General features: G+C 46.8%; 3 protein-coding genes across 3 annotated transcripts; all 3 read left to right on the top strand.

Annotated features, from left to right (window-relative positions):
* Positions 1-6,307: 6,307 nt before the first annotated feature.
* On the top strand, positions 6,308-9,971 carry LOC118793050 (high choriolytic enzyme 1-like; the record flags this gene model as incomplete). Its single annotated transcript, XM_036550996.1, has 7 exons — positions 6,308-6,355; positions 6,512-6,564; positions 8,675-8,845; positions 9,006-9,184; positions 9,381-9,462; positions 9,564-9,695; positions 9,941-9,971. Coding segments are annotated over 7 exons (696 nt in total), but the record flags the coding sequence as incomplete, so codon positions are not given.
* Positions 9,972-13,039: 3,068 nt separating this feature from the next.
* LOC118793678 (high choriolytic enzyme 1-like) lies at positions 13,040-19,989 on the top strand (the record flags this gene model as incomplete). Its single annotated transcript, XM_036551924.1, has 9 exons — positions 13,040-13,271; positions 13,372-13,390; positions 13,537-13,599; positions 13,844-13,984; positions 14,199-14,316; positions 14,477-14,655; positions 14,852-14,933; positions 15,035-15,162; positions 19,979-19,989. Coding segments are annotated over exons 1-9 (810 nt in total), but the record flags the coding sequence as incomplete, so codon positions are not given.
* A 4,945-nt stretch (positions 19,990-24,934) lies between these two features.
* On the top strand, positions 24,935-26,225 carry LOC118793049 (high choriolytic enzyme 1-like). The gene is made up of 5 exons (XM_036550995.1): positions 24,935-25,099; positions 25,260-25,438; positions 25,635-25,716; positions 25,818-25,949; positions 26,195-26,225. Exons 1-5 carry the CDS (start codon positions 24,945-24,947, stop codon positions 26,223-26,225), a joined length of 579 nt encoding a protein of 192 aa, XP_036406888.1. The 5' UTR covers positions 24,935-24,944.
* Positions 26,226-27,920: the final 1,695 nt, after the last annotated feature.

Raw genomic sequence — 27,920 nt, 5'->3', positions numbered from 1 at the left:
CGTTAAACTGAAGCGGGGTGGCACAGCGGGGGAACTCCCACCCACCAACAACCAGAGGTGCAAAACCCTGGCTACAGAAAGTAAAAGTCCTGCCCCGTATTTGTTCCACCCATGCACTACACCAGCTGAATTTAATTAGCACAACTCTTCAGCCAAGTAGATGAGCTAATTAGTGAAATCACCTTGTTTAGTGAATGGCTAGAACAAATACTTTTACAACAACTTTTACTTTCTGAAGCCGGGGGTTTCCACCTCTGCCAACAACCCTCCTTCCCTTGCCAAGTCATCGCTGTGGCTTGGCCAGCTGGGCCAGTCACACGGGCTGTATGTGGACTGCGACCTCGATGGCACCCCGTGCCGAGCCCTGGCGGACACAGCATCCACCATTTCACTGGTTTTCCCCGGTACCCTGCCTGGTACTGACGGGCCGAGACCACGGGGCTGGAAACCAACCAGGCTGCGCATCGCCACAGTCACCGGCGAACGTGCACAGATGCAGGGAGAAAAGTCGCTCCAGGTGTCCGTCGCTAGCCACAGCGGCAACCATCAGTTTTGGCTAGCTGACATCCAGGACCCCTGCATCATCAGGCTGGACCTGCTAGCCAAGTGGGAGGCCACAGTGGACTTTCCCAGGGCTACACTCTACCTGGGGTCGGAAGCTGTGGCACTCTGCACCGCCGGTGAAGAGAGACTGTGACCGACCGCCCTGTTGCCGCCGCCAGCCAGGAGATCCACCGTGCCGCCGCCATCAGCCAGAGGGTCCGCCCCGCACCAGTACCAGCCAGGAGGTCCACCGTGCCGCCGCCATCAGCTGGAGGGTCCATCCCATCACCAGCGCCAGCAAGAGGTCTACCGTGCTGCCGCCATCAGCCAGAGGGTCCGGTCCCGTCACCAGCGCCAGCCAGGAGGTCCACCAGGCGCTGCCATCAGCTGGAGGGTCCGCCCTGTCACTGGCGCCCGCCAAGAGGTCTACCGTGCTGCTGCCATCAGCCAGAGGGTCCGTCCCATCACCAGCGCCAGCCAGGAGGTCCACCAGGCCGCCGCCATCAGCTGGAGGGTCCGCCCCGTCACTGGCGCCCGCCAAGAGCTCTGCCACGTCGCCACCGCAAGCGACAGAGGGGGCCTCCACATCTTTGCTGCCGCCCCAAGCCTCAGCCCAGCCCTATATCTAACCTGCTTGTCTCTATCTTGTTGCCAGTTTGTAACAGTGTTTTTTTTTTTTTTTTTAGCCTGTCCCGGGCCTGTCTGTGTTTTTCTGTTTGGAGTTTCCTGTGTTGACCTCACTTGTTTCGTGATTTCGTCTTTGCCTGCTTTTTTGCCTTGGTTGCCTGATCTGCCTGCCTACCCGGTTTGACCCAACTTGTTTCTGTGTTTTTTCCCTGCTTCTGTTTTTGCCCTGCCTTGGACTGCCTTCCGGGTTTTTTGACCCTGCCTGTACTGCCACTACGAACTTGCCTTTTGATTTAAATAAAACCCCCTTGGAACCTGTGCCTGCCTGGTCTGTGCTTGAGTCCATGCTTGTGCCTTGACAATTTTTCTTGTAAAGTTTAAAATGGAATTCATACCAGACACATGACCCTGAGTGTTAAAGTATTGCTTAAGTAAACAGTTAACATCCACATTACTTCGCCTAAGTGCACTTAAGTGACTATGTTGACACGCAACTAAGGTGTATTAAAATGCATTTAAATATCCTTGTTGCTAATTGCAAACATACTTGAAACTCACTCTGAATTCAATTAAATTATACAAAGGTAAAAAACACTGAAATAGTACATAAATTAAGTATAGTTAGTCTATACTATATATATTAGACTATATATATTTATATATTTACAATGTATTATCCACACATTTTGATTGAATTATAAATATATTTCCTATATAAGTATATTAACAGTTATCTGAAAAGTGTGTAGCTGTTTGAACCCCGGTAGTCACCAAATTGATTAGGTTCACCTGGTGCGACAGCACGTAATGTGCACGCAACTTCCTCCAGTATTCAATTCAATTCAATTCAATTCATTTTTATTTGTATAGCGCTTTTTACAACACAAGTTGTCACAAACCAGCTTTACATTGTTCCCAGGCCTGACACCCCCTGAGAGCAAGCCTAAGGCAACAGTGGCAAGGAAAAACTCCCTATCAGGAAGAAACCTTGAGCAGAACCGGGCTCATGGGGGGGGCCGTCTGCTTCTGGCCGGCACTGGGCAGATAGAGTTAGACACAAAAGGCTCTACCGCCTACAGTAGTTTTGCCCACTCTTGGAATGGTGAGAAGCCCGGCATTTTGGGAGCGAAGGGCTCTCTGCGGAAGATATGGATGAAGAAGGTCCTTAAGATAGGGGGGGGCAAGCCCATTTAAAGCCTTAAATGTGAGTAAGAGTATTTTAAAAATGATCCGGTATTTAATAGGTAGCCAATGGAGAGAGGCCAGAACTGGGGTGATGTGCTCAAAGCGTTTAGTTTTAGTTAAGATTCGAGCAGCTGCATTTTGCACCAGCTGAAGGGGTTTTAATGAGACGTTTGCACATCCTGACAAGAGGGCATTACAGTAGTCTAATCTGGATGTTACAAAGGCATGGATTAGTTTTTCAGCGTTGTTAATTAATACGATTTTCCTGATTTTAGCAATATTTCTCAGATGGAAGAAGGCAGTCCTAGAGGTGTTAGTTATGTGAGTTTCAAAGGAGAGCTCGGGATCAATAACAACACCAAGGTCTTTGATGGCTGCACTCGGGGCAAGGGAGACACCATCAAGGTCCAGTGTAAAATGAGTGAGTTTGCTCCTGACTGAATTTTAGCCTATGACCAATATTTTGGTTTTGTCCGGGTTAAGGAGGAGAAAGTTTCGGGCCATCCAATTCTTTACATCTGTTAGGCAGGCCTCCATGTTTGAAATATTCAGAGGGACATCGGGTTTGACTGATATGTATAACTGAGTATCATCCGCGTAACAGTGGAAATTAATGTCATGTTTACGGATGATATCGCCAAGAGGCAACATGTATAACGAGAAGAGCAGAGGTCCAAGCACAGATCCTTGAGGTATACCATATCTTACTCTGGAACGGGCGGAGGATTCGTTGTTGATGGAGACAAACTGATATCGTTCTGATAGATAAGACCTAAACCAAGATAGGGCCTGTCCACTTATGCCAACCAGGTTTTCGAGGCGGTCAAGGAGGATACAATGATCGATGGTATCAAAGGCTGCACTTAGGTCTAGTAGCACAAGAAGAGAGATACAGCCATTGTCACAGGAGAGTAGAAGGTCGTTGAGCACTTTCAGGAGAGCGGTTTCCGTACTGTGGTGAGGTCTAAATCCGGACTGGAAAACTTCCAAAATGTTGTTAGAGTGTAAAAAGGCACAGAGTTGCTTTGATACTGCTTTTTCCAGAATTTTCAAGAGGAATGGAAGGTTCGAGATGGGCCTATAGTTTGACAGGTCATTGGGATCAAGATTAGGCTTTTTCAGAATAGGCTTGATAACTGCTACTTTGAAGGGCTGAGGTACGTGTCCAGACATAAGAGAGGCATTGATAAGATTTAATAGTGGTGTGCCAATTGCAGGCAATAGCTGTTTTAGGAAGCCAGTTGGTATGGGGTCAAGTTGGCTGGTAGAGTTATTAGATGAATTGAGAAGAGAAGAAAAGTCGCTAAATTCAATGGGTATAAAAGAGTCAAAGCGCGAGGCGGGCCTAATAGACATGCCTACATAATCTGGAATGGGACTGGCCAGGCAGGAACCGGAAGTTGATGAGAATTTTTGTATTGTGTCTCTTATCTTTAAGATTTTACTATCAAAGAAGTTCATGAAGTCATTGCTCCTATAAATTGCTGGTACGGTAGGGTTAACTGATGCAGGACTCTTGGTTAATCTGGCGATAGTGCTAAACAGGTACCTAGGATTGTCATTGTTTCTCTCAATAAGAGTAGAGAAATATTTGGATCTGGTAGCTGTGAGGGCATGCTTGTAATTTAGGAGACTTTCCTTCCACGCCAGGAGAAAAACCTGTAATTTGGTGGAGCGCCATTTTCTTTCGAGTTTTCGTGTAGCTTGTTTGAGAGCACGAGTATGGTCGTTATACCAAGGTGCTAGCTTCTTGTCTGTGATTTTCTTCCTTTTGAGGGGAGCAACGGCATCTAGAGTTTTACGCAAAGTAGAGTCCATTCTGTCCGCGAGTAGATTAATTTCAGTTGAGCTGGGGTTTGAACATAAACTAGAGAAGATTTTGTTGTGCAGGTAGTATGATGTAGGGAGCTCGTCGATAAAGGCATTTGCTGTAAGAGAGCAAAACGTGCACCTGGAAGAAAATCTAGGCTCCGAGTATGTGAAGCACGTTAGTGGTAAATTGAAAGAGATGAGATAGTGGTCGGATAACACAGGATTGTGTGGCATGATTTCCACCTGGTTAATGTCTGTTCCATATGTGAGGACCAAATCAAGAGTATGGTTGCGGTAATGTGTGGGTTTGTCCACAGCTTGATAGAGTCCAATGGATTCGATGATGGACAAAAATGCTGTTCTGAACGGGTCATGTTCATTATCCATATGGATATTAAAGTCGCCTACTATTACAGCTTTTTCTATATTGACAACCAGGTCAGATAGAAAATTGGCAAATTCCGATAAGAAAACACTGTAAGGGCCAGGTGGCCTGTAAACTATAACAAGAGTAAATAGCTGAAATGCAGTCTTGTCAGGATGTGCAAAGCTAAGTACTAATAGTTCAAATGAATGGAAGTTATAGCCAGGTTTAACGGTGGCACAGAGTTTGGAGCTGTGTACAGCAGCAACGCTGCCACCTCTACCAGTAGGTCGAGGGACCTGGTGATTACAATAACTGGGGGGAGTTGATTCGTTGAGAGCAACAAAGTCATTAGGTTTAAGCCATGTTTCAGTCAGGCATAAGATATCAAATTGGTGATCAGTAATCAATTCGTTTATTAATAAAGCTTTAGGTTGTAGCGATCTGATATTTATTAACCCAATCTTAAGGACCATTTGTCTACAGGTAGTACTTTCAGGTTTGTCAGACTTAATTTTTATCAAATTATCAGCACAAATGCCCCTACTGGATGTTTTTAAGAAGTCTGGGACGGAGGGTCGTGGAACAGACACTGTCTCTATGGGATTTTTAAGTGGTGGTTCCAGGGAAAAAGCAGACATCTGTGTAGGACAGAAAGTCTGCTGCCTGGCCTTGGCCCTGATAAATCAAGGTTTAGTGGAATTCAGACTATGATCCATGTTACTAGAGATGATAGCTGCACCCTCCCTCGAGGGGTGGATGCCATCTCGTTTTAAAAGACCAGGCCTCCCCCAAAACTTGTGCTAATTATCTATAAAACCCACGTTGTTAGAGGGGCACCATTCAGACAACCAACGATTAAGTGACGTTAATCTGCTATAGATCTCGTCACCGCGCCGCATGGGGATGGGGCCAGAGAAAATTACTGAATCCGACATTTGTTTGGCAATCCAGCACACCGATTTAATAGTTAACTTTGTTACTTCCGATTGCCTCATGCGAACATCGTTAGCGCCGACGTTAGCCAGCACTTTCAAATTGGCTTCAATGTCGGAAGCTCTGGCTCCAGGAATTGACTATGGTCGTTGGTGTCTCTACGTTCACGTTTCTAAGAATAGAATCGCCAATAATCAGGGCTCTTTTAACAGGTTTCTCAGCAGGTGTGTTACTGAGGGGGGAGAACCTGTTGGAAACGTGAAGCGAGGGTTGGTGGTGCACCGGGGGCTTGCGCTTGCGTCTATTTTCCCGAACCGTAACCCACTCGCCTTGCTGCAAAGGCTCTGTCGGGGTTAAACTAGGGGAAAGGCTAATTGACGCATCCGGTACTGAAAAGGATTCGATAAACTTTTCACTTGCTTTAATCTCGTATAAGGTGCGGATGCGTGCTTCTAATTCTGCTACCTTCTCCGTCAACCTAGCGTTAAGCTCGCATTTAACACAGGTGAAGTTGGTAGTAATGGCGGAGAAGGAATAACTAAACATGTTGCACACAGAGCAGGGGAGACAGCGAGAGGGAGGAGAGCTAAGGATTGGAGAAACAGAGCTGCGAGAAGCCATCGTACGTAACTAGAGGCTACTTACGTAGTTTTTGCGAGGGTGTCGAAAAGTAGTGTCGGCGAGTACTCCGGGTTTGGGTTCTGGCTGGGTCCTAACCGATTGGCGTCTTGCGTCTGGCGTTCGGGGAACGAGCAACAGGTGAGGAGCAGCAGGTAGCGAGCGCGAGAGCGAGAGCGTCTGGAGCCATTTAGTATTTAGAAGTGCCTTGGGATTGTTTGAAAACTCACGCGGTCGTCCCTGAAAAAAAGCTGTTTGTTGCGGGTAGCTGTGCCGTTTGTCCATGGAAGCTTGTGAGGTTTATTCCAGCCGAGTGTGTGAGGTAACTGCTTTCATCTTGTTCCCAATTCACTACACTTGTGAGTTTTAATGTCATCGCTCGCCACTTGGTAATAACATTCACCTGTTGTACCGTAGTGCACCGAGAGCTCCGGGCTTCTCTCTCTTCCCTGGGTCACCAGTAGCGTTTACCCCCAAGAGTAATGGTAGGCATGGTAGCCTCATATATCTGTACATCTCCTGTTGTCTATCATTGTGATCTATACGGGTATAGGCATCCAGGCTGTTGAGATACTAAGATCTGCTCTTTTCCGCGACAGATTTTGTTGTGACTGTGGACCTGGATTTGATCACTTTTTTTCCCCGTCTTCTTTTTATTGTTGTTTTGGTTTAGCGTCACAGCCAGGCTTATGTTCTACAGTCTTGTGTTTTTTTTCTTTCGTATCATGTGTGTGAGTGTATTTGGTGTGTGTATGTGTTGCATTGACTGAGACTGTGTATGCAGTAGTTAGCGTAGTCTAATCAATGCCGGTCGAGTAGCGTCAGTGTTTGTTTGGATGAGTCTACCGGCTGCAGAGTATAGCCCCCTCATTAGTTTGCCCTACTTCCTCCCCTTTCTTAGCTGTCCCTGCCGTCATGGGTTCGCCCGTGTCGTATCAGCGGCTCGCCTGTGTGCGGCTGCTGCGTATCTGACCCTCCCTCCTTGGTTCTACTCTCCCCCTTGCCTTTGCTCCTACCCCATCTCCACGGGCCCAGTCGGCCCGCGGCGTTCGTAGCAGCCGGGAGCAGTGTACTTTTTGTTACGTGTTCTCTGTGTTCTTTGTTTCTCGTGAATAAGTGTTTTCGTTTTATTTTTGATTGAGTTATTCATTCACCCCCCCTTTCCTCTTTCTATGGTCGGCAGCTGAGCCTGTAACTTATCCATAGGGCCAAAATCTGTATTGCAGTGTTGTGTGGACACGCCCTAGTGGCAAGAGTGTGATTTGCATAATTCAGTGTGCTCTTGTGTAGTGTATTTCACTTATCATGATGCCTGGCATCTCCTAACTATTGTGTGCGCAGAGTAGCCTTGCCGTGTGGGTTGGTTGGGCCTACTGGCTGCGGAGTATAGTCCCCTACTTAGTTTGTCCCCTTCCTCCCCTTTCTGCTTTCCTTGCCGTCACGGGTCCGCCCGTGTCGTATCAGCAGCGCGCCCATGTGCAGCTGCTGCGTATCTAGTCCTTCCTCCTCGGTTCTACTTTCCCCTCTGCCTTTGCTACTCTTCCTCTTTTGTAGTAGTTGAGAGTGGTGTACTTTTGCTCTGTGTTTTTTGATTGTTTCTTTTTTTCTGAATGATTATTTTTTTTTCTTTATTGATTTATTTTGTTCCCTTGCCCCTTTGCTGCCCCTATCTCTGTGATCTGTGGCCTGACTGTAACTGATCCTGTTGGCCGAAGTTTACATAGCAGTATTGTGTGGACATGCCCTAGTGGCAAGAGTGTGGGTTGCACCTCCCGTGTGCTTTCTGTGCAGTGTAGCGTGATGCTTGATAGCTCTTAACCATTGTGTGTACACATATAATATAATCCGTCACTATGAGTTTTTTTTAATACTGCTTAGCTCAGGGTTCAACTGTGCTTCAGTTAAGTGGGCACAGGCTCTCAGTGAGGGAATTCTTGGTTTTGGCATCTTTGTCAGTGTGCCACCTGTTGGTTTAGCGTGTTCTCCTTGTTATTTATAAATGTACATTGCCTTGCTTGTTTTTAACTAAAGACTGAGCGAACACAAACATCCATGAAATTGAACAATAATAAATTATTGATTATTTATTGACTGTAACAGCCTCTCCTTTCCATTTATTCGGACAGCCTGGGTTTAGGTCATCATCCATCACAGTAGCCTAAAAAGGCAAATATCTAAGTGATCAAAATGAAATGAGGAAATGAGGAGGCTTTTACATTACAGTACATTGATATTTAAAGTGTTCAGAATATAATGCAAAAAATAAAATCTAGTCAAGCAACTTTTTGCCAGTGTGTTTCAACACTTGTCTGACAGCTGGCTGAAAGGTAAAATCCTATATAACGTTAGCACTGAAAATAATCTGCTGGCTGTTCCATGTCATATTATTAAAATGATTTGACATTTAAAGTGAGAGAAACTGATGAGAAAAAAATATACACAAAATATGCTCCAATTTATGGTAAATGCATGCAGCAACAAAACATGAGGAGAAGTAGAGTCATTGGATGAATCAAGACACAACTAAAATGAAAAAAGATTGAATTCTCCATAAAATATCAGAATGCATGTTTAGAAGGTTCTTCTCAGTCTCGGAGGGCTGTCCATGATTATGTATCTGATGCATGCTTTTGCTTCTACAGCCTACTTTGAAAAGTGGAGGATTGAGTACGCCATGAATACGTTCCACACAAGAACTTGCATTCGCTTTGTCCCCCGGCAGAGTCAGTCAGACTACATCAGCATTGAGAGCAAAGACGGGTGAGCTCTCAAAGCAGTCCTGTTTGACTGTGTCCGCTAATGCTTCGTCTCATTCTTCACAAGTCACCAAAGGCAGAACGAACTGCCGTGCAATACCCCTCGCCTTTGAATCTGGAGCGTTTGGGCAACACTGAAATGGTCATCTTCTCTCTCCCTGCAGTTGCTATTCGTATCTTGGGAGAACAGGAGGCAGACAGGTAGTTTCTCTGGCCAGATTCGGCTGTGTTTATAACGGCATCATTCAGCATGAGCTGAACCACGCGCTGGGCTTCTATCACGAGCACACAAGGAGCGACCGAGATCAATACGTTCGCATCAACTGGGAATACGTCGCACCATGTGAGGAAATCCCCTTCCTACTAACAACCGGGCCTCTGTTTTAATAAAGCCGAGCTCTTTTGCAAACACGTATACCGGAAGATGTACTGACTAAGCATGAAATTATCACAACACTATGTTTTAAATAGGCAGAAATGCATACCTACGCTTCCCACAGTGACCCAATGAGTTCTTAATCAGTTCCTTCCTATTACAGACTCGGTCTACAACTTTCAGAAACAGGACACTAATAACCTCAACACTCCATATGACTATTCTTCTATCATGCATTATGGAAGGTAAGGACAGGGGTCGTATTCACGTTGAGACTTCCACCAATTAGTGATGGATTTGAAATGGAATCCATCACAAACAATTCCTTTTGCTTCCATTTGTCTAGAAGTGCTTTCTCAACCCAGTATGGACAAGAAACTATCACTCCCATACCCGACCCAAATCAGCCAATTGGACAGAGGCGAAATCTGTCAGACCTGGACATTCAGAGGATCAACAGGCTTTATGGCTGCTGTGAGTATGGATCAAGTTTCAAAACATTCTTTAGAAACACTGGGAAATCTTTTGTTGGGAAATTTGTCTTGTAATCTCCTGCAACGATTGCTTTATGTCCAAATGTATTTTCCCCCTGTCATATGATAGTGTGTGATAGTATTTTGTTTGATATCCTTCTGGATCTGTGTTTCTTCATTGTATGCATCTGCCACTTTCTATGGAATATACTGTTGCTTTAACAGAGAAAATATCTCTTCTGTGTTTCAGAAAGGGAATCCGTGAAGGCTGGTGGAGCTGAGAAAAAGCATTCAATGAGAAACATTCTCAGCTAATCGCTTGCAAAATCACCACGGGCGCATACTGTAATTGGTCCTGATCATGAATCTTACTGTCACAGTGTGAATGTGCTACCTGGTTGTATTGACTTAACGTTACTACATTATAAAAGGTAATATTGATTGAAACCACAAGTTGCTTTTCTTCCCATGGACGAATTCCAAATTTGGAGCTGCTAAAACGGTAGCAATGCCTTTTGCCTTTAAGGTGCCTGTAGAGTGTATGATATTATCAGTACGGCTGAAGGTAAAATTCTGAACTAAAAAGGAAAACACTTGAGTCACAGCAGTTTGTTGCATAGAAATCACAAGAAAACCTGCTCATATTTTCTTTCAAGCCCAGGCAAGAAGAATACAAAACCCCAAAGCAATGCACGTCATTATAAACAAAGAAAGATATAAGAAAGAAGTAAACCAATGACAAGAAGAATGAGGGAATGACATGAGAGAAAAAGAAAAACACACGGCACAACCTATCCTACCATTTGTGTAAAGCTCCAAGCAATAGGGTCTCTTCATAAAAAAAGAAGAAATAACAGTCACATGAAACATCATTTGAGCTGATATGAAAAAAGACTGAACTATTCTTAAAACAACATGTTAGAGGTATAGATGTGTCACTCCCCTTCTACTCCTCTCTCTCTCTCTCTCTCTCTGTATGTCACTCTTTCACTCCCCCCTCACTTTCTCCTCACTCTGCCCTTCCATCTTCTCTCTTCTCCTCTTTGCGATAATAAGTTCTGTAAGATATAACTGATACATCTCTCCACTAACCTCTAGTTTTTGATGGCGGGAGAAAGCTTTGTCCTGCATAGGTTTATTACATGAAGAGGGGTTATAAAAGTCAAAGGTCTCCTTCTCACTCATCCTCTCCCTCTATTTCTCACTCCCCGTCTCCTACTCCTCCCTCTGCCTGTCCCCTCTTAACATCATCCCTCTCCTTCCGCTTTCCTTGTCGTTGTCCCATTTTGAGGGGAGCTTCTGAGGGCAAGTGAGTAAATATTCCGGAGAGCGCCCAGGAATGGCAGAAAGCCTTTGAACCCATCAAAGGCTGGTAGGAATTATCTTTTGACTGTGAGCTCAAACATGATGATGTCATAATGGTTTACAGGCAGTATAAATAATCTGCTACCAATTCAAATTATCATCACAGTTATGAAAGGTTATGAGAATCCTTCTAAAGAAATGGGTTTCGAGAGTGCACTTTAATTTTTGGATGTGGAGCTGCACCGTTTTAAGCTCCATTTTCCTTCCATATTCTACTGGTCTTCATAAACTTCTTTTCACTCCCCTCCTCCCACCCATTTACTTCCCCCTGTCCACTTATCCTCCTCAATCCCCTTCTTATCACTCCCCTTTATTGGGCCCGCTGAAGCATTGAAAGACCAGTGACCGTTGTCTATATACTGTGATGTCACAGTAGCTTGTAGTGTAAAACCAACGGTTTGAATTCTGCATTCATTTGAAGTGGTTGAAAAAGCAATTTATCTCTGCTGTTGTCTTACACACAACTGCAACCTGAAGAAGGAGTATAGATTTTTATTGATATTAAAAAGGCAACATAAACATACATTAATATGAAAGCATTATTTTAATGTATGTTCAATACATTGTGTATTGTAATATTTCTGTTTGCATAAATTTATCATTAAAGTCAATGATTTTTCCCATGTCATTTTCCTGTTATTTCACTCATTTCGTGAGTCTACGCACTCACTCTCCCACTTGACCAGCTGTAGCACCCGGAAGCCATTGAGGGATACAGTTAGGGGATCTCACTAATGTGACACTGCATTCTACCTAAAGCATTTTCATCTTAATTTTGATGAATTAACCTGTATATATAGGATTTGTTTTTGTTTCAATAGTCACATGGCAAGATGGCTAAATGATTTTGTTAATGTTTTTCGTTTTAAAGTGGCAGCTAGCCAGCTAATGTTAGCCAGCTGAGCAAAATCTCCTCAGGAGAGATTGTACCAAGTTTTAACTTGCCCAGAGGGAAATATCTACTCAATCATTATTCTCGCTTTTTGTGCCTACATTTAACAGCAATGTTCTCATGAATATGTTAAAAAAAAAAAAAATCTTACATGAAAACAAAGAAAAGAATGTTTAGCGAGCTTGGTCATTAGATACCCAACATTAGTTTGCAAGCTGACACAGTAATTCATGTCTTCCATACTAACTATCAGGTATATCTTAGCAAAGAAATCCTGGGTAAAGCACAATATTGATGACAAATGTTATCAAAGTGATTACTATGAGCTACGTGCAAAATGACTCCCTGCATGAATTGACTGGACTGTAGCATATAGTCTTGCCTATTTACATAGTTGCAACAAATGATTTCCATGTACCTGTTTCCAAAAGCATATAGGTTATAAATGGACTGGAAGCTAAAATGTTGCCCCTTGAGAGAAATTCCCAGAAAACGTCCACTACATCTCAATTTCATCCAGTAACATCAGCGTCTTATAAGGAAAAATGATTGTTATTAACACGTACACCTAATAAAAATGAAAGAAAATGGTGAGTTGATTTACCTTGTTTCATATAATAATGACCGTCCCAGATGTTCCTGGCAATGACAGTGTAACGTTCTGAGTACATGTGGTGTGACTGAATTAAAGTGAATCGTGTACAGAGGTGCAGACGATCGGGCTCGTTGTTTGTCATATTCGGAATTTAAAACAGCGCGTATAGCGAGTCAAGGGAGTTCCTGCAAAATTACATGCAAACTGAGGACTGAGAATTGAGAAATGTGTGAACTGAGACTTCATTCCATCAGCTCCTATCTCCACTCTGGAAATTTTCAGTTATTCAAACACAAAGCAGTGATTGAAGGTTGTTTAAAAATTATGTGTTGAAGAATCCTACTTGAAGATCGCGTTCAAAACCTTTTGTACGCAAAATCTGTGTGTTTTGTAGGAGATGGTTGGTTTGCACCGATTAGCCAAGATGAGCACTTTAAAAACAATGGCCTGTAATGCCTCCACTTTTCATTGAATTGCTGATCACAAATTTAGCGGTCTCTGTCTTAAAGGCTTATTTTGGGTGTGGAGTATTGTCGGCAAACCTTGATCCCTTTGCTGGCACACCTGTGGAAATCTGTATAAAAGACTGGGCCTGCCGGATCTCAGACGTCAAGTCATCCTGAGGGAACCATCCTGAGTGTCTCCGTACGCTGACAGAAGATGGACCACAGACTCGTCTCCACTGTGCTAGCGCTGCTGCTGAGCCTCTCACAGGCACATCCTCTCATGGTAAGAGACGGTCCTCTAAACACAGTGGAGCTTATCACTCAAGCGTTCGAGCACTTGTTCAACCTTATTCACTGTGTGTCTGTCTGCATTTCCATTTCAGAAGCTTGAGAGTGGAGAGGGTGAGTCCCCATTGCTCTGTTGCTACATCATCCTCAGAGAAATAATGTTGTGTCTGACTTCCATTTCAAATGCGCATATTTTCCATCAAAACAGAATGAGACTATAGGGTCATTATGCATCCTGAATTTTGAAATCTATTTCAAAGTTATCCAGATAGAGGACCCCGAAGATCTGGACATCACAACCCGGATTCTGGAGTCAAACAATGGTTCGTGCTTCATTTCCACTGTGTTAACGGATGACGGTTCAAAGAAATCCTCACTAAAGTTTATATTACTCTTGATTTATATTTTGACGGCTTCCATAATGTGCAAACTTCCCACAATCACTTTGAAATGTGCAGAAGGAAGAGCAAATGCTAGTTTGGCCGAAATGTCAATAATTCTGAATGATCATTCAGTACCTTCTATCGATCCCATGATGCTGAAAATCTCTCTGCTCCGGCCTCAAAGGATCCAGTCAGATGCTGATGGAGGGGGACCTGATCGTATCAAACACCAGGAATGCCCTGAACTGCTGGCATAGAAAGTGCCTATGGAGGAAATCCTCAAACGGACTTGTCGAAGTGCCGTACACAGTGAGCGATGACTTCTGTAGGTGCAGGGCAAATCTGCCTTTGATTTGGGAAGAGTAAAAGAAAATGAATCATTTGTGATACTCTAGAAATATGAGGAGTGCTTTGAAACGATACATTTTGGTAACTCAGACTATTTCCAGGAAAGCAAATTGGAGCCCAGATGTGGTTGTAAATATTGTGCGGAGGGCTGTCCATGATTATGTATCTGATGCATGCTTTTGCTTCTACAGCCTACTTTGAAAAGTGGAGGATTGAGTACGCCATGAATACGTTCCACACAAGAACTTGCATTCGCTTTGTCCCCCGGCAGAGTCAGTCAGACTACATCAGCATTGAGAGCAAAGACGGGTGAGCTCTCAAAGCAGTCCTGTTTGACTGTGTCCGCTAATGCTTCGTCTCATTCTTCACAAGTCACCAAAGGCAGAACGAACTGCCGTGCAATACCCCTCGCCTTTGAATCTGGAGCGTTTGGGCAACACTGAAATGGTCATCTTCTCTCTCCCTGCAGTTGCTATTCGTATCTTGGGAGAACAGGAGGCAGACAGGTAGTTTCTCTGGCCAGATTCGGCTGTGTTTATAACGGCATCATTCAGCATGAGCTGAACCACGCGCTGGGCTTCTATCACGAGCACACAAGGAGCGACCGAGATCAATACGTTCGCATCAACTGGGAATACGTCGCACCATGTGAGGAAATCCCCTTCCTACTAACAACCGGGCCTCTGTTTTAATAAAGCCGAGCTCTTTTGCAAACACGTATACCGGAAGATGTACTGACTAAGCATGAAATTATCACAACACTATGTTTTAAATAGGCAGAAATGCATACCTACGCTTCCCACAGTGACCCAATGAGTTCTTAATCAGTTCCTTCCTATTACAGACTCGGTCTACAACTTTCAGAAACAGGACACTAATAACCTCAACACTCCATATGACTATTCTTCTATCATGCATTATGGAAGGTAAGGACAGGGGTCGTATTCACGTTGAGACTTCCACCAATTAGTGATGGATTTGAAATGGAATCCATCACAAACAATTCCTTTTGCTTCCATTTGTCTAGAAGTGCTTTCTCAACCCAGTATGGACAAGAAACTATCACTCCCATACCCGACCCAAATCAGCCAATTGGACAGAGGCGAAATCTGTCAGACCTGGACATTCAGAGGATCAACAGGCTTTATGGCTGCTGTGAGTATGGATCAAGTTTCAAAACATTCTTTAGAAACACTGGGAAATCTTTTGTTGGGAAATTTGTCTTGTAATCTCCTGCAACGATTGCTTTATGTCCAAATGTATTTTCCCCCTGTCATATGATAGTGTGTGATAGTATTTTGTTTGATATCCTTCTGGATCTGTGTTTCTTCATTGTATGCATCTGCCACTTTCTATGGAATATACTGTTGCTTTAACAGAGAAAATATCTCTTCTGTGTTTCAGAAAGGGAATCCGTGAAGGCTGGTGGAGCTGAGAAAAAGCATTCAATGAGAAACATTCTCAGCTAATCGCTTGCAAAATCACCACGGGCGCATACTGTAATTGGTCCTGATCATGAATCTTACTGTCACAGTGTGAATGTGCTACCTGGTTGTATTGACTTAACGTTACTACATTATAAAAGGTAATATTGATTGAAACCACAAGTTGCTTTTCTTCCCATGGACGAATTCCAAATTTGGAGCTGCTAAAACGGTAGCAATGCCTTTTGCCTTTAAGGTGCCTGTAGAGTGTATGATATTATCAGTACGGCTGAAGGTAAAATTCTGAACTAAAAAGGAAAACACTTGAGTCACAGCAGTTTGTTGCATAGAAATCACAAGAAAACCTGCTCATATTTTCTTTCAAGCCCAGGCAAGAAGAATACAAAACCCCAAAGCAATGCACGTCATTATAAACAAAGAAAGATATAAGAAAGAAGTAAACCAATGACAAGAAGAATGAGGGAATGACATGAGAGGAAAAGAAAAACACACGGCACAACCTATCCTACCATTTGTGTAAAGCTCCAAGCAATAGGGTCTCTTCATAAAAAAAGAAGAAATAACAGTCACATGAAACATCATTTGAGCTGATATGAAAAAAGACTGAACTATTCTTAAAACAACATGTTAGAGGTATAGATGTGTCACTCCCCTTCTACTCCTCTCTCTCTCTCTCTCTCTCTCTCTCTGTATGTCACTCTTTCACTCCCCCCTCACTTTCTCCTCACTCTGCCCTTCCATCTTCTCTCTTCTCCTCTTTGCGATAATAAGTTCTGTAAGATATAACTGATACATCTCTCCACTAACCTCTAGTTTTTGATGGCGGGAGAAAGCTTTGTCCTGCATAGGTTTATTACATGAAGAGGGGTTATAAAAGTCAAAGGTCTCCTTCTCACTCATCCTCTCCCTCTATTTCTCACTCCCCGTCTCCTACTCCTCCCTCTGCCTGTCCCCTCTTAACATCATCCCTCTCCTTCCGCTTTCCTTGTCGTTGTCCCATTTTGAGGGGAGCTTCTGAGGGCAAGTGAGTAAATATTCCGGAGAGCGCCCAGGAATGGCAGAAAGCCTTTGAACCCATCAAAGGCTGGTAGGAATTATCTTTTGACTGTGAGCTCAAACATGATGATGTCATAATGGCTTACAGGCAGTATAAATAATCTGCTACCAATTCAAATTATCATCACAGTTATGAAAGGTTATGAGAATCCTTCTAAAGAAATGGGTTTCGAGAGTGCACTTTAATTTTTGGATGTGGAGCTGCACCGTTTTAAGCTCCATTTTCCTTCCATATTCTACTGGTCTTTATAAACTTCTTTTCACTCCCCTCCTCCCACCCATTTACTTCCCCCTGTCCACTTATCCTCCTCAATCCCCTTCTTATCACTCCCCTTTATTGGGCCCGCTGAAGCATTGAAAGACCAGTGACCGTTGTCTATATACTGTGATGTCACAGTAGCTTGTAGTGTAAAACCAACGGTTTGAATTCTGCATTCATTTGAAGTGGTTGAAAAAGCAATTTATCTCTGCTGTTGTCTTACACACAACTGCAACCTGAAGAAGGAGTATAGATTTTTATTGATATTAAAAAGGCAACATAAACATACATTAATATGAAAGCATTATTTTAATGTATGTTCAATACATTGTGTATTGTAATATTTCTGTTTGCATAAATTTATCATTAAAGTCAATGATTTTTCCCATGTCATTTTCCTGTTATTTCACTCATTTCGTGAGTCTACGCACTCACTCTCCCACTTGACCAGCTGTAGCACCCGGAAGCCATTGAGGGATACAGTTAGGGGATCTCACTAATGTGACACTGCATTCTACCTAAAGCATTTTCATCTTAATTTTGATGAATTAACCTGTATATATAGGATTTGTTTTTGTTTCAATAGTCACATGGCAAGATGGCTAAATGATTTTGTTAATGTTTTTCGTTTTAAAGTGGCAGCTAGCCAGCTAATGTTAGCCAGCTGAGCAAAATCTCCTCAGGAGAGATTGTACCAAGTTTTAACTTGCCCAGAGGAAAATATCTACTCAATCATTATTCTCGCTTTTTGTGCCTACATTTAACAGCAATGTTCTCATGAATATGTTAAAAAAAAAAAAAAATCTTACATGAAAACAAAGAAAAGAATGTTTAGCAAGCTTGGTCATTAGATACCCAACATTAGTTTGCAAGCTGACACAGTAATTCATGTCTTCCATACTAACTATCAGGTATATCTTAGCAAAGAAATCCTGGGTAAAGCACAATATTGATGACAAATGTTATCAAAGTGATTACTATGAGCTACGTGCAAAATGACTCCCTGCATGAATTGACTGGACTGTAGCATATAGTCTTGCCTATTTACATAGTTGCAACAAATGATTTCCATGTACCTGTTTCCAAAAGCATATAGGTTATAAATGGACTGGAAGCTAAAATGTTGCCCCTTGAGAGAAATTCCCAGAAAACGTCCACTACATCTCAATTTCATCCAGTAACATCAGCGTCTTATAAGGAAAAATGATTGTTATTAACACGTACACCTAATAAAAATGAAAGAAAATGGTGAGTTGATTTACCTTGTTTCATATAATAATGACCGTCCCAGATGTTCCTGGCAATGACAGTGTAACGTTCTGAGTACATGTGGTGTGACTGAATTAAAGTGAATCGTGTACAGAGGTGCAGACGATCGGGCTCGTTGTTTGTCATATTCGGAATTTAAAACAGCGCGTATAGCGAGTCAAGGGAGTTCCTGCAAAATTACATGCAAACTGAGGACTGAGAATTGAGAAATGTGTGAACTGAGACTTCATTCCATCAGCTCCTATCTCCACTCTGGAAATTTTCAGTTATTCAAACACAAAGCAGTGATTGAAGGTTGTTTAAAAATTATGTGTTGAAGAATCCTACTTGAAGATCGCGTTCAAAACCTTTTGTACGCAAAATCTGTGTGTTTTGTAGGAGATGGTTGGTTTGCACCGATTAGCCAAGATGAGCACTTTAAAAACAATGGCCTGTAATGCCTCCACTTTTCATTGAATTGCTGATCACAAATTTAGCGGTCTCTGTCTTAAAGGCTTATTTTGGGTGTGGAGTATTGTCGGCAAACCTTGATCCCTTTGCTGGCACACCTGTGGAAATCTGTATAAAAGACTGGGCCTGCCGGATCTCAGACGTCAAGTCATCCTGAGGGAACCATCCTGAGTGTCTCCGTACGCTGACAGAAGATGGACCACAGACTCGTCTCCACTGTGCTAGCGCTGCTGCTGAGCCTCTCACAGGCACATCCTCTCATGGTAAGAGACGGTCCTCTAAACACAGTGGAGCTTATCACTCAAGCGTTCGAGCACTTGTTCAACCTTATTCACTGTGTGTCTGTCTGCATTTCCATTTCAGAAGCTTGAGAGTGGAAAGGGTGAGTCCCCATTGCTCTGTTGCTACATCATCCTCAGAGAAATAATGTTGTGTCTGACTTCCATTTCAAATGCGCATATTTTCCATCAAAACAGAATGAGACTATAGGGTCATTATGCATCCTGAATTTTGAAATCTATTTCAAAGTTATCCAGATAGAGGACCCCGAAGATCTGGACATCACAACCCGGATTCTGGAGTCAAACAATGGTTCGTGCTTCATTTCCACTTTGTTAACGGATGACGGTTCAAAGAAATCCTCACTAAAGTTTATATTACTCTTGATTTATATTTTGACGGCTTCCATAATGTGCAAACTTCCCACAATCACTTTGAAATGTGCAGAAGGAAGAGCAAATGCTAGTTTGGCCGAAATGTCAATAATTCTGAATGATCATTCAGTACCTTCTATCGATCCCATGATGCTGAAAATCTCTCTGCTCCGGCCTCAAAGGATCCAGTCAGATGCTGATGGAGGGGGACCTGATCGTATCAAACACCAGGAATGCCCTGAACTGCTGGCATAGAAAGTGCCTATGGAGGAAATCCTCAAACGGACTTGTCGAAGTGCCGTACACAGTGAGCGATGACTTCTGTAGGTGCAGGGCAAATCTGCCTTTGATTTGGGAAGAGTAAAAGAAAATGAATCATTTGTGATACTCTAGAAATATGAGGAGTGCTTTGAAACTGTCGGAGCTCAGGCAGGGACTCAGGCGCGGACCACGGGAGCGTCGGGTTCCGTGCGTCTCTAATGGAATCGTCAGGCAAAGCGCTAATCCGAAAACAGGCAGGGTCGAAAACCGGGAGACAGTCCGTGGGCAAAGCAAGGATCGGGAAATCGGAGCAGGCAAGGTCGGGGAACCGGACAGGCAGGCAATCAAGCAAACGAGGCAAGGAGGCAGGCAAAAACGAGGTCAGGGTACAAGCAGGGTCGAGAAACGGAAAACAGGCAGACAGAAGCATAAAGCAAACGCGGGGACGAAACAGGCGAAAAACACTGTGACGAACTAGCAACCGGACAGGGAAAAGCAGGGAACATATAGGGCAAGGCTGACGAGGGGATGGAAAGCAGGTGTGCAGGCAATCAGGCGGGCGGAGACCGGGCGGGGAGCGGGGCAGGAAAAACACAGGGAAAACAAAAGCACGACAGCTAAGGAGGCGGAGCACTGACAGTACCCCCCCCTCTACGGACGCCCCCAGGCGTCCTAGCGGGTGCGCCAGGATGCCGGCGGTGGAAGTCCCTGATGAGGGCAGGATCCAGGATGTCCCTGGCAGGGACCCAACACCTCTCCTCGGGGCCGTAGCCCTCCCAGTCAACCAGGTACTGGAGTCCGCGCCCCCGTCGCCTAACCTTAAGCAGGCGGCGCACAGTGTATGCCTTTGTCCCGTCGATCAGGCGAGGAGGTGGAGGAGCCCGCGGAGCCGGGCAGAGGGGGCTACGGACGACGGGCTTGATCCTGGAGACATGGAAGGTGGGATGTATGCGGCGGAGAGAGAGCGGTAGCTTGAGGCGGACCGCCGCGGGACCGATCACCTTGGCGATAGGGAACGGCCCGATGAAGCGAGGAGTGAGCTTGCGGGAGTCTGTCCTGAGGGGAAGGTCCCTAGTGGAGAGCCACACCCGCTGACCCAGGCGATAGCGGGGGGCTTTGGAGCGGCGGCGGTCGGCGAAGCGTTTAGTCTGGGCTGAGGCTCGCAGCAGGGCGAGCCGCGCACGCCTCCAGGTGCGGTGACAACGCCGGATAAACGCCGCTGCTGAGGGGACGCCGACCTCCTCCTCCTGGGCTGGGAACAGGGGGGGCTGGTAACCAAGACAGCACTGAAAGGGAGACAGTCCCGACGACGACGAGGGCAGGGAGTTGATGGCGTACTCCACCCATGGCAGTTGCTGGCTCCATGCTGATGGCTCTTGGGAGGTGAGACACCGCAGCACAGTCTCCAGTTGCTGGTTCGCCCGCTCGGCTTGGCCGTTGGACTGGGGGTGGAAACCGGACGACAAACTGACCGTGGCGCCCAGCAGCCTGCAAAAAGCCCTCCAGAAGTGAGAGGTGAACTGGGGACCCCGATCAGACACCACGTCAATGGGCAGCCCGTGCAGCCTGAACACGTGGTGTACGAGCAGTTGGGCGGTTTCTCTGGCAGAGGGGAGCTTGGGGAGTGGAACGAAGTGGACGGACTTGGAAAACCGATCGACGATGGTGAGGATGGTGGTGTTACCATTAGATGGGGGCAGACCGGTGACGAAATCCAGCGCAATGTGGGACCAGGGTCGTCGGGGAACCGGCAGGGGTTGCAGCAGACCAGCAGGCGGCTGGTTAGACGTCTTGTTTCGGGCGCAGACCGAGCAGGCAGAAACAAAGCTGCGGACGTCCTCTTTGATGGTGGGCCACCAGAACCGCCGACTGATGAACACCGCCGTACGTCGGGCGCCGGGATGGCCGGCGAGTCTGGACGAGTGTCCCCATTGCAGGACCTGGGATCGGACTGAACGGGGAACGAAGAGGCGATTAGGGGGACAGGAGCTGGGACCCGGTTCGGTCCGGAGAGCGGCGTGGACGATGGTCTCGATGTCCCATTGCGCCGCTGCGACCAGGCATCGGGCAGGCAAAATGGTGCTGGGTTCCTGGATCTCGTCTGCTGGCGCGAACAGGCGAGACAGAGCATCGGGTTTCCCATTCTTGGTTCCCGGTCGGTAGGACAGAGTGAAGTCGAACCGGGAAAACAGCAGGGACCAGCGGGCCTGTCGGGGGTTCAGACGCTTAGCCGACCTGATGTATTCCAGGTTCTTATGATCGGTCCACACCAGGAACGGCGTCTTCGCCCCCTCCAGCCAATGCCTCCACTCCTCCAGCGCCAGTTTCACAGCAAGTAGCTCCCGGTCACCGATGTCGTAATTGCGCTCAGAGGGTGAAAGACGGTGGGAGTAGTAAGCACATGGGCGGAGCTTGTTGTCGGAAGCGGAGCGTTGTGAAAGGACGGCCCCCACTCCCACGTCCGAGGCGTCCACCTCCACGACGAACTGTCGGGCAGGATCGGGCTGGGTTAGAATGGGCGCTGAGGTGAAGCGGCCCTTCAGGTTGCGAAATGCCTCCTCGGCTCCCGGGGACCAGGTAAAAGCCCTATTGACAGACGTCAAAGCAGTGAGGGGAGCCGCTACCGTGCTGTAATTCCGAACGAAGCGGCGGTAAAAATTTGCAAAGCCGAGGAAGCGCTGCAGCTCTCGACGGGAAGTGGGGCGAGGCCACTCCTCTACTGCTCGCACTTTCTGCCGGTCCATTTGGATCTCTCCCGCTGTGATCACGAATCCCAGGAAGGAGACGGTCTTCCGATGGAATTCGCATTTCTCCGCTTTGACATACAGGTGATTCTCCAGCAGGCGCTGGAGAACCCGACGGACATGCTGAACGTGTTCGGACAGGGAGCGGGAGAAGATGAGTATGTCGTCTAGGTAAACGAAGACCAACCGGTTCAGCATGTCCCGGAGCACATCGTTTACCAGAGACTGAAACACAGCGGGGGAATTCATTAACCCGAACGGCATGACCAAATATTCATAGTGCCCGGATGGAGTGTTGAAGGCAGTCTTCCACTCGTCTCCCTCACGGATACGGACCAGGTGGTAAGCGTTGCGGAGGTCGAGTTTGGTGAAGACGGTGGCCCCTTGCAACGACTCAAAAGCAGCGGACAGGAGCGGTAGGGGGTAGCGATTCTTAACGGTGATGGCATTGAGACCCCGGTAATCAATGCAGGGACGGAGAGAGCCGTCCTTCTTACCGACGAAGAAAAACCCCGCCCCGGCAGGCGAGGAGGATGGGCGGATGATCCCGGCGGCTAGGGACTCCCGGATGTAGCGATCCATGGCCTTCCTCTCCGGCGGAGACAGGGAGTACAGGCGCCCCCTCGGGGGTGAGGAGCTGGGCAGGAGATCAATCGCACAGTCGTAGGGGCGATGCGGAGGAAGCGAGGTGGCGCGGGACTTACTGAAGACTGGCTTCAAGTCCAGGTACTCCAGCGGCACTGCTGACAGGTCCGGGAATTCCTCGGGTGCGGCGGCGTCAGGTGACATCGGAGTCAGAGCATCGCGAAGACAGTGAGAATGGCAGAACGGGCTCCAACCCAGAATCTTGTTGCCCTGCCAGTCAACGTGGGGGTTGTGCTGAGCTAGCCAGGGATGGCCCAGGACCACGGAAGCTTGTGGGGTGTCTAGCACGTGCAACACGATCTCTTCGCGATGGTTGCCGGAGATGAGGAAGCTCACGGGGGGGGTAGCGTGGGTGATGCGGACCAGAGGGGCCCCGGTGATGGCGTGGGCTTCTAGCGGTGAGTGCAGCGGGATACGGGGTAGCTGCAATCGGGCCGCCAAGCCGGCATCAATGAAACTCCCATCAGCCCCCGAATCGATTAAAACAGAGACAGCATGGGAACGACCCCCGATGAGCAGAGTGGCCGAAAACAGGGGGCGGATCTCAGGGGACTGGCTTAAAGGGGTCACGCTCACCTGTACTCCCCCTGCTACGGGTGAGCGCTGGCTTTTAACAGGGCAGGTCGCCACGAAATGCCCTGGCAGACCGCAGTACAGGCAGGCTCCGGCGCTAATCCTCCTCTGTCGCTCGGCAGGGGACAGGCGAGTCATGCGAGTGCGGTCTACTTGCATCGGCTCCGGGGAAGTAGGCGGCAGAATGGCGGGGCTACGCGCAACCGGTGCGGGCAGTTCTTTGAAGGGGCTCAGCAATCCACTGGCTCCTCTCTCCCGGCACCGCTGCGACAGGCGCTGGTCGACACGGATGGCCAGATCCACCAGGGCGTCAAAGCTGGAGGGCAGTTCCCGAGTAGCCAGCTCGTCCTTGATGGACTCCGAAAGGCCGTGAAGAAAGGCGTCGTACTGCGCCGTAGTATTCCAGCCAGTGGTGGCAGCGAGAGTGCGAAAGTCTATCGCAAAGTCCGACACTGACCGGCGCCCCTGGCGAATCCTGAGCATCTCCCTTGCAGCCTCGCGACCGTGTCTGGATCGGTCGAAGACCCTCCTCATCTCCTCAGCAAAGGCTGTGAAGGACTGGCAGAAAGAGACGCCGGCGTCCCAGACCGCAGTGCCCCACTCCCTGGCACGTCCCGTCAGCAGGGTAACGACGTAAGCGATCCTCGCCCGGTCCGTGGGAAACGTGGAGGGCTGCAGTTCGAAAACCAGAGAGCACTGGGAGAGGAACGACCGACAGGTTCCTGGATCTCCCGCGTATGACTCGGGAGGAGGCAGACGGGGCTCCCGGCTCGGGGGTACTGGTGAAACTGGTGGGGGAGCTGCCGCAGGCGGCGAGAGGCGATTACCCTGGCTCAGCTGCAGCTGTTGCAGCTGGGACGTGACGCTGGCGAGGCTGGCAGCGAGGCCCTCCAGGGACCGGCCGATGGCTCCCAGCTGGGACTGGTGCCCCCCCAACAACGCGCCCTGCAGCTCCAGTGCAGCCCGCAGCTGGGCTAGGTCCGCTGAGTCCATGGTGGCTAGTTCGTACTGTCGGAGCTCAGGCAGGGACTCAGGCGCGGACCACGGGAGCGTCGGGTTCCGTGCGTCTCTAATGGAATCGTCAGGCAAAGCGCTAATCCGAAAACAGGCAGGGTCGAAAACCGGGAGACAGTCCGTGGGCAAAGCAAGGATCGGGAAATCGGAGCAGGCAAGGTCGGGGAACCGGACAGGCAGGCAATCAAGCAAACGAGGCAAGGAGGCAGGCAAAAACGAGGTCAGGGTACAAGCAGGGTCGAGAAACGGAAAACAGGCAGACAGAAGCATAAAGCAAACGCGGGGACGAAACAGGCGAAAAACACTGTGACGAACTAGCAACCGGACAGGGAAAAGCAGGGAACATATAGGGCAAGGCTGACGAGGGGATGGAAAGCAGGTGTGCAGGCAATCAGGCGGGCGGAGACCGGGCGGGGAGCGGGGCAGGAAAAACACAGGGAAAACAAAAGCACGACAGCTAAGGAGGCGGAGCACTGACAGAAACGATACATTTTGGTAACTCAGACTATTTCCAGGAAAGCAAATTGGAGCCCAGATGTGGTTGTAAATATTGTGCGGAGGGCTGTCCATGATTATGTATCTGATGCATGCTTTTGCTTCTACAGCCTACTTTGAAAAGTGGAGGATTGAGTACGCCATGAATACGTTCCACACAAGAACTTGCATTCGCTTTGTCCCCCGGCAGAGTCAGTCAGACTACATCAGCATTGAGAGCAAAGACGGGTGAGCTCTCAAAGCAGTCCTGTTTGACTGTGTCCGCTAATGCTTCGTCTCATTCTTCACAAGTCACCAAAGGCAGAACGAACTGCCGTGCAATACCCCTCGCCTTTGAATCTGGAGCGTTTGGGCAACACTGAAATGGTCATCTTCTCTCTCCCTGCAGTTGCTATTCGTATCTTGGGAGAACAGGAGGCAGACAGGTAGTTTCTCTGGCCAGATTCGGCTGTGTTTATAACGGCATCATTCAGCATGAGCTGAACCACGCGCTGGGCTTCTATCACGAGCACACAAGGAGCGACCGAGATCAATACGTTCGCATCAACTGGGAATACGTCGCACCATGTGAGGAAATCCCCTTCCTACTAACAACCGGGCCTCTGTTTTAATAAAGCCGAGCTCTTTTGCAAACACGTATACCGGAAGATGTACTGACTAAGCATGAAATTATCACAACACTATGTTTTAAATAGGCAGAAATGCATACCTACGCTTCCCACAGTGACCCAATGAGTTCTTAATCAGTTCCTTCCTATTACAGACTCGGTCTACAACTTTCAGAAACAAGACACTAATAACCTCAACACTCCATATGACTATTCTTCTATCATGCATTATGGAAGGTAAGGACAGGGGTCGTATTCACGTTGAGACTTCCACCAATTAGTGATGGATTTGAAATGGAATCCATCACAAACAATTCCTTTTGCTTCCATTTGTCTAGAAGTGCTTTCTCAACCCAGTATGGACAAGAAACTATCACTCCCATACCCGACCCAAATCAGCCAATTGGACAGAGGCGAAATCTGTCAGACCTGGACATTCAGAGGATCAACAGGCTTTATGGCTGCTGTGAGTATGGATCAAGTTTCAAAACATTCTTTAGAAACACTGGGAAATCTTTTGTTGGGAAATTTGTCTTGTAATCTCCTGCAACGATTGCTTTATGTCCAAATGTATTTTCCCCCTGTCATATGATAGTGTGTGATAGTATTTTGTTTGATATCCTTCTGGATCTGTGTTTCTTCATTGTATGCATCTGCCACTTTCTATGGAATATACTGTTGCTTTAACAGAGAAAATATCTCTTCTGTGTTTCAGAAAGGGAATCCGTGAAGGCTGGTGGAGCTGAGAAAAAGCATTCAATGAGAAACATTCTCAGCTAATCGCTTGCAAAATCACCACGGGCGCATACTGTAATTGGTCCTGATCATGAATCTTACTGTCACAGTGTGAATGTGCTACCTGGTTGTATTGAGTTAACGTTACTACATTATAAAAGGTAATATTGATTGAAACCACAAGTTGCTTTTCTTCCCATGGACGAATTCCAAATTTGGAGCTGCTAAAACGGTAGCAATGCCTTTTGCCTTTAAGGTGCCTGTAGAGTGTATGATATTATCAGTACGGCTGAAGGTAAAATTCTGAACTAAAAAGGAAAACACTTGAGTCACAGCAGTTTGTTGCATAGAAATCACAAGAAAACCTGCTCATATTTTCTTTCAAGCCCAGGCAAGAAGAATACAAAACCCCAAAGCAATGCACGTGTAGCAGGATGGATGTGGTATTCCTGTTCGTTCTATTTAAGTGGCACTGTTCCGCTTCCTTAACCACGCCGTAATTACCGGCCAATCATTATACGTGGGTACTCCTATATAAGGAAGGGTAACTTGTCTAGGTTCACACTCGATGTCAAGTGCACGCCCCGTTTCCTGTTCACCTGATTTCCGCCTTGGTCGCAGGTATTGGAGTTTTATTCGCGCTTTTCTGCTTCCTTTGTTTATCGTTTACTCTTGTTATATTGGCTGCTTATGACTTCGCAGGTCCTTTTATGGTGGATCTCCCCTGGACACTACCTATTTACAGATCATTGCTGGTATGTGCCCCTATTTCCCTTGTGATGTTCCCTTATGTTGCACGTAGTAAACCGAGTGTTTTGTTATAGGTAACCGCGGTTAGTAGCCGAGTAAGCGTAATGGGTTCTCCCCTTCCCTGAGCAAGTAGACGCCGCCTGATCGGTACGTAGCGTATTATGGCGCTAGTTTTAATTTCTTTATCATTGTTTTTAAGCCTGACGTTTTTGTATTACAGGGACTATAGGCCGTGGTTGGTGTCTCGTAACGACTGGGGAATTACGAGTGCTACTGTGGCTCCCACTGCAAGAACGCTGCTGCTTTGCCTACAGCTAACGTCCATAAAGCTGGCTTCGTTTTTTTAGCTGCTTGTGTTTCAGACCGTTGGTTTGAAACCCCTTTTTTTGTCCTTCGTGGTGTTAGTTGCTTGCTACCCCCGTGGGTCTGTGCAGTTGCATGCATGTGAGGGTGCATTGCGAGTGGGGCTTATTCCTTTTAATTATCTCCTCCCCTCGCTAATCTGTAAATTGCTTGTTTGACCATCTTGGCAATTGATATTACTCTGTGTAGTGTGCCTTTGTTTTTTTGTTATCTTTTTTTTGTATTTAATTTCATCTCTGGCAGGAGGCCATTTTACTACAGTGGCTGAGAGCCAGTGTCACTGTTTCAGCCCTTGGCCTACGCCAGTCTTTCTGGTTTTCTTTTCTTTTATTTTGTGCTGCACCACTGGCAGGAGGCCTTATTTTTTATAGCTGCTGATAACCAGTGTTTATTGTTTCAGCATTTGGCCAACTGCAGTTTCGGTGCGCTGGTTGTTACGTGTTGTCCCATTCATTGTATGCATCCTTTTCCCTGTCTTGCAGCAGCTGAGAGCCTAAAGTGGGGGGGGCGGGCTGGTTCCTTTGGTGGCGGTATCCCCCTTTCCTGTGTGCCGTCTTCACTTGTACATCGTTGGGTTGACCCTTCACCATTGT

Source organism: Megalops cyprinoides, chromosome 18, assembly GCF_013368585.1.
Source record: "Megalops cyprinoides isolate fMegCyp1 chromosome 18, fMegCyp1.pri, whole genome shotgun sequence".
Lineage (NCBI taxonomy): Eukaryota > Metazoa > Chordata > Actinopteri > Elopiformes > Megalopidae > Megalops > Megalops cyprinoides.
The sequence above is the reverse complement of the archived record's forward strand: the minus strand, read 5'-3'. Positions and strand labels throughout refer to the sequence as shown.

Coding starts and splice junctions, on each gene's coding strand:
- LOC118793049 (XM_036550995.1), top strand. CDS start 24,945: ATGATTATGTATCTGATGCATGCTTTTGCTTCTACAGCCTACTTTGAA. Junction 25,100..25,259: donor AGCATTGAGAGCAAAGACGG/GTGAGCTCTCAA, acceptor CTCTCCCTGCAG/TTGCTATTCGTATCTTGGGA. Junction 25,950..26,194: donor AGGCTTTATGGCTGCTGTGA/GTATGGATCAAG, acceptor TCTGTGTTTCAG/AAAGGGAATCCGTGAAGGCT.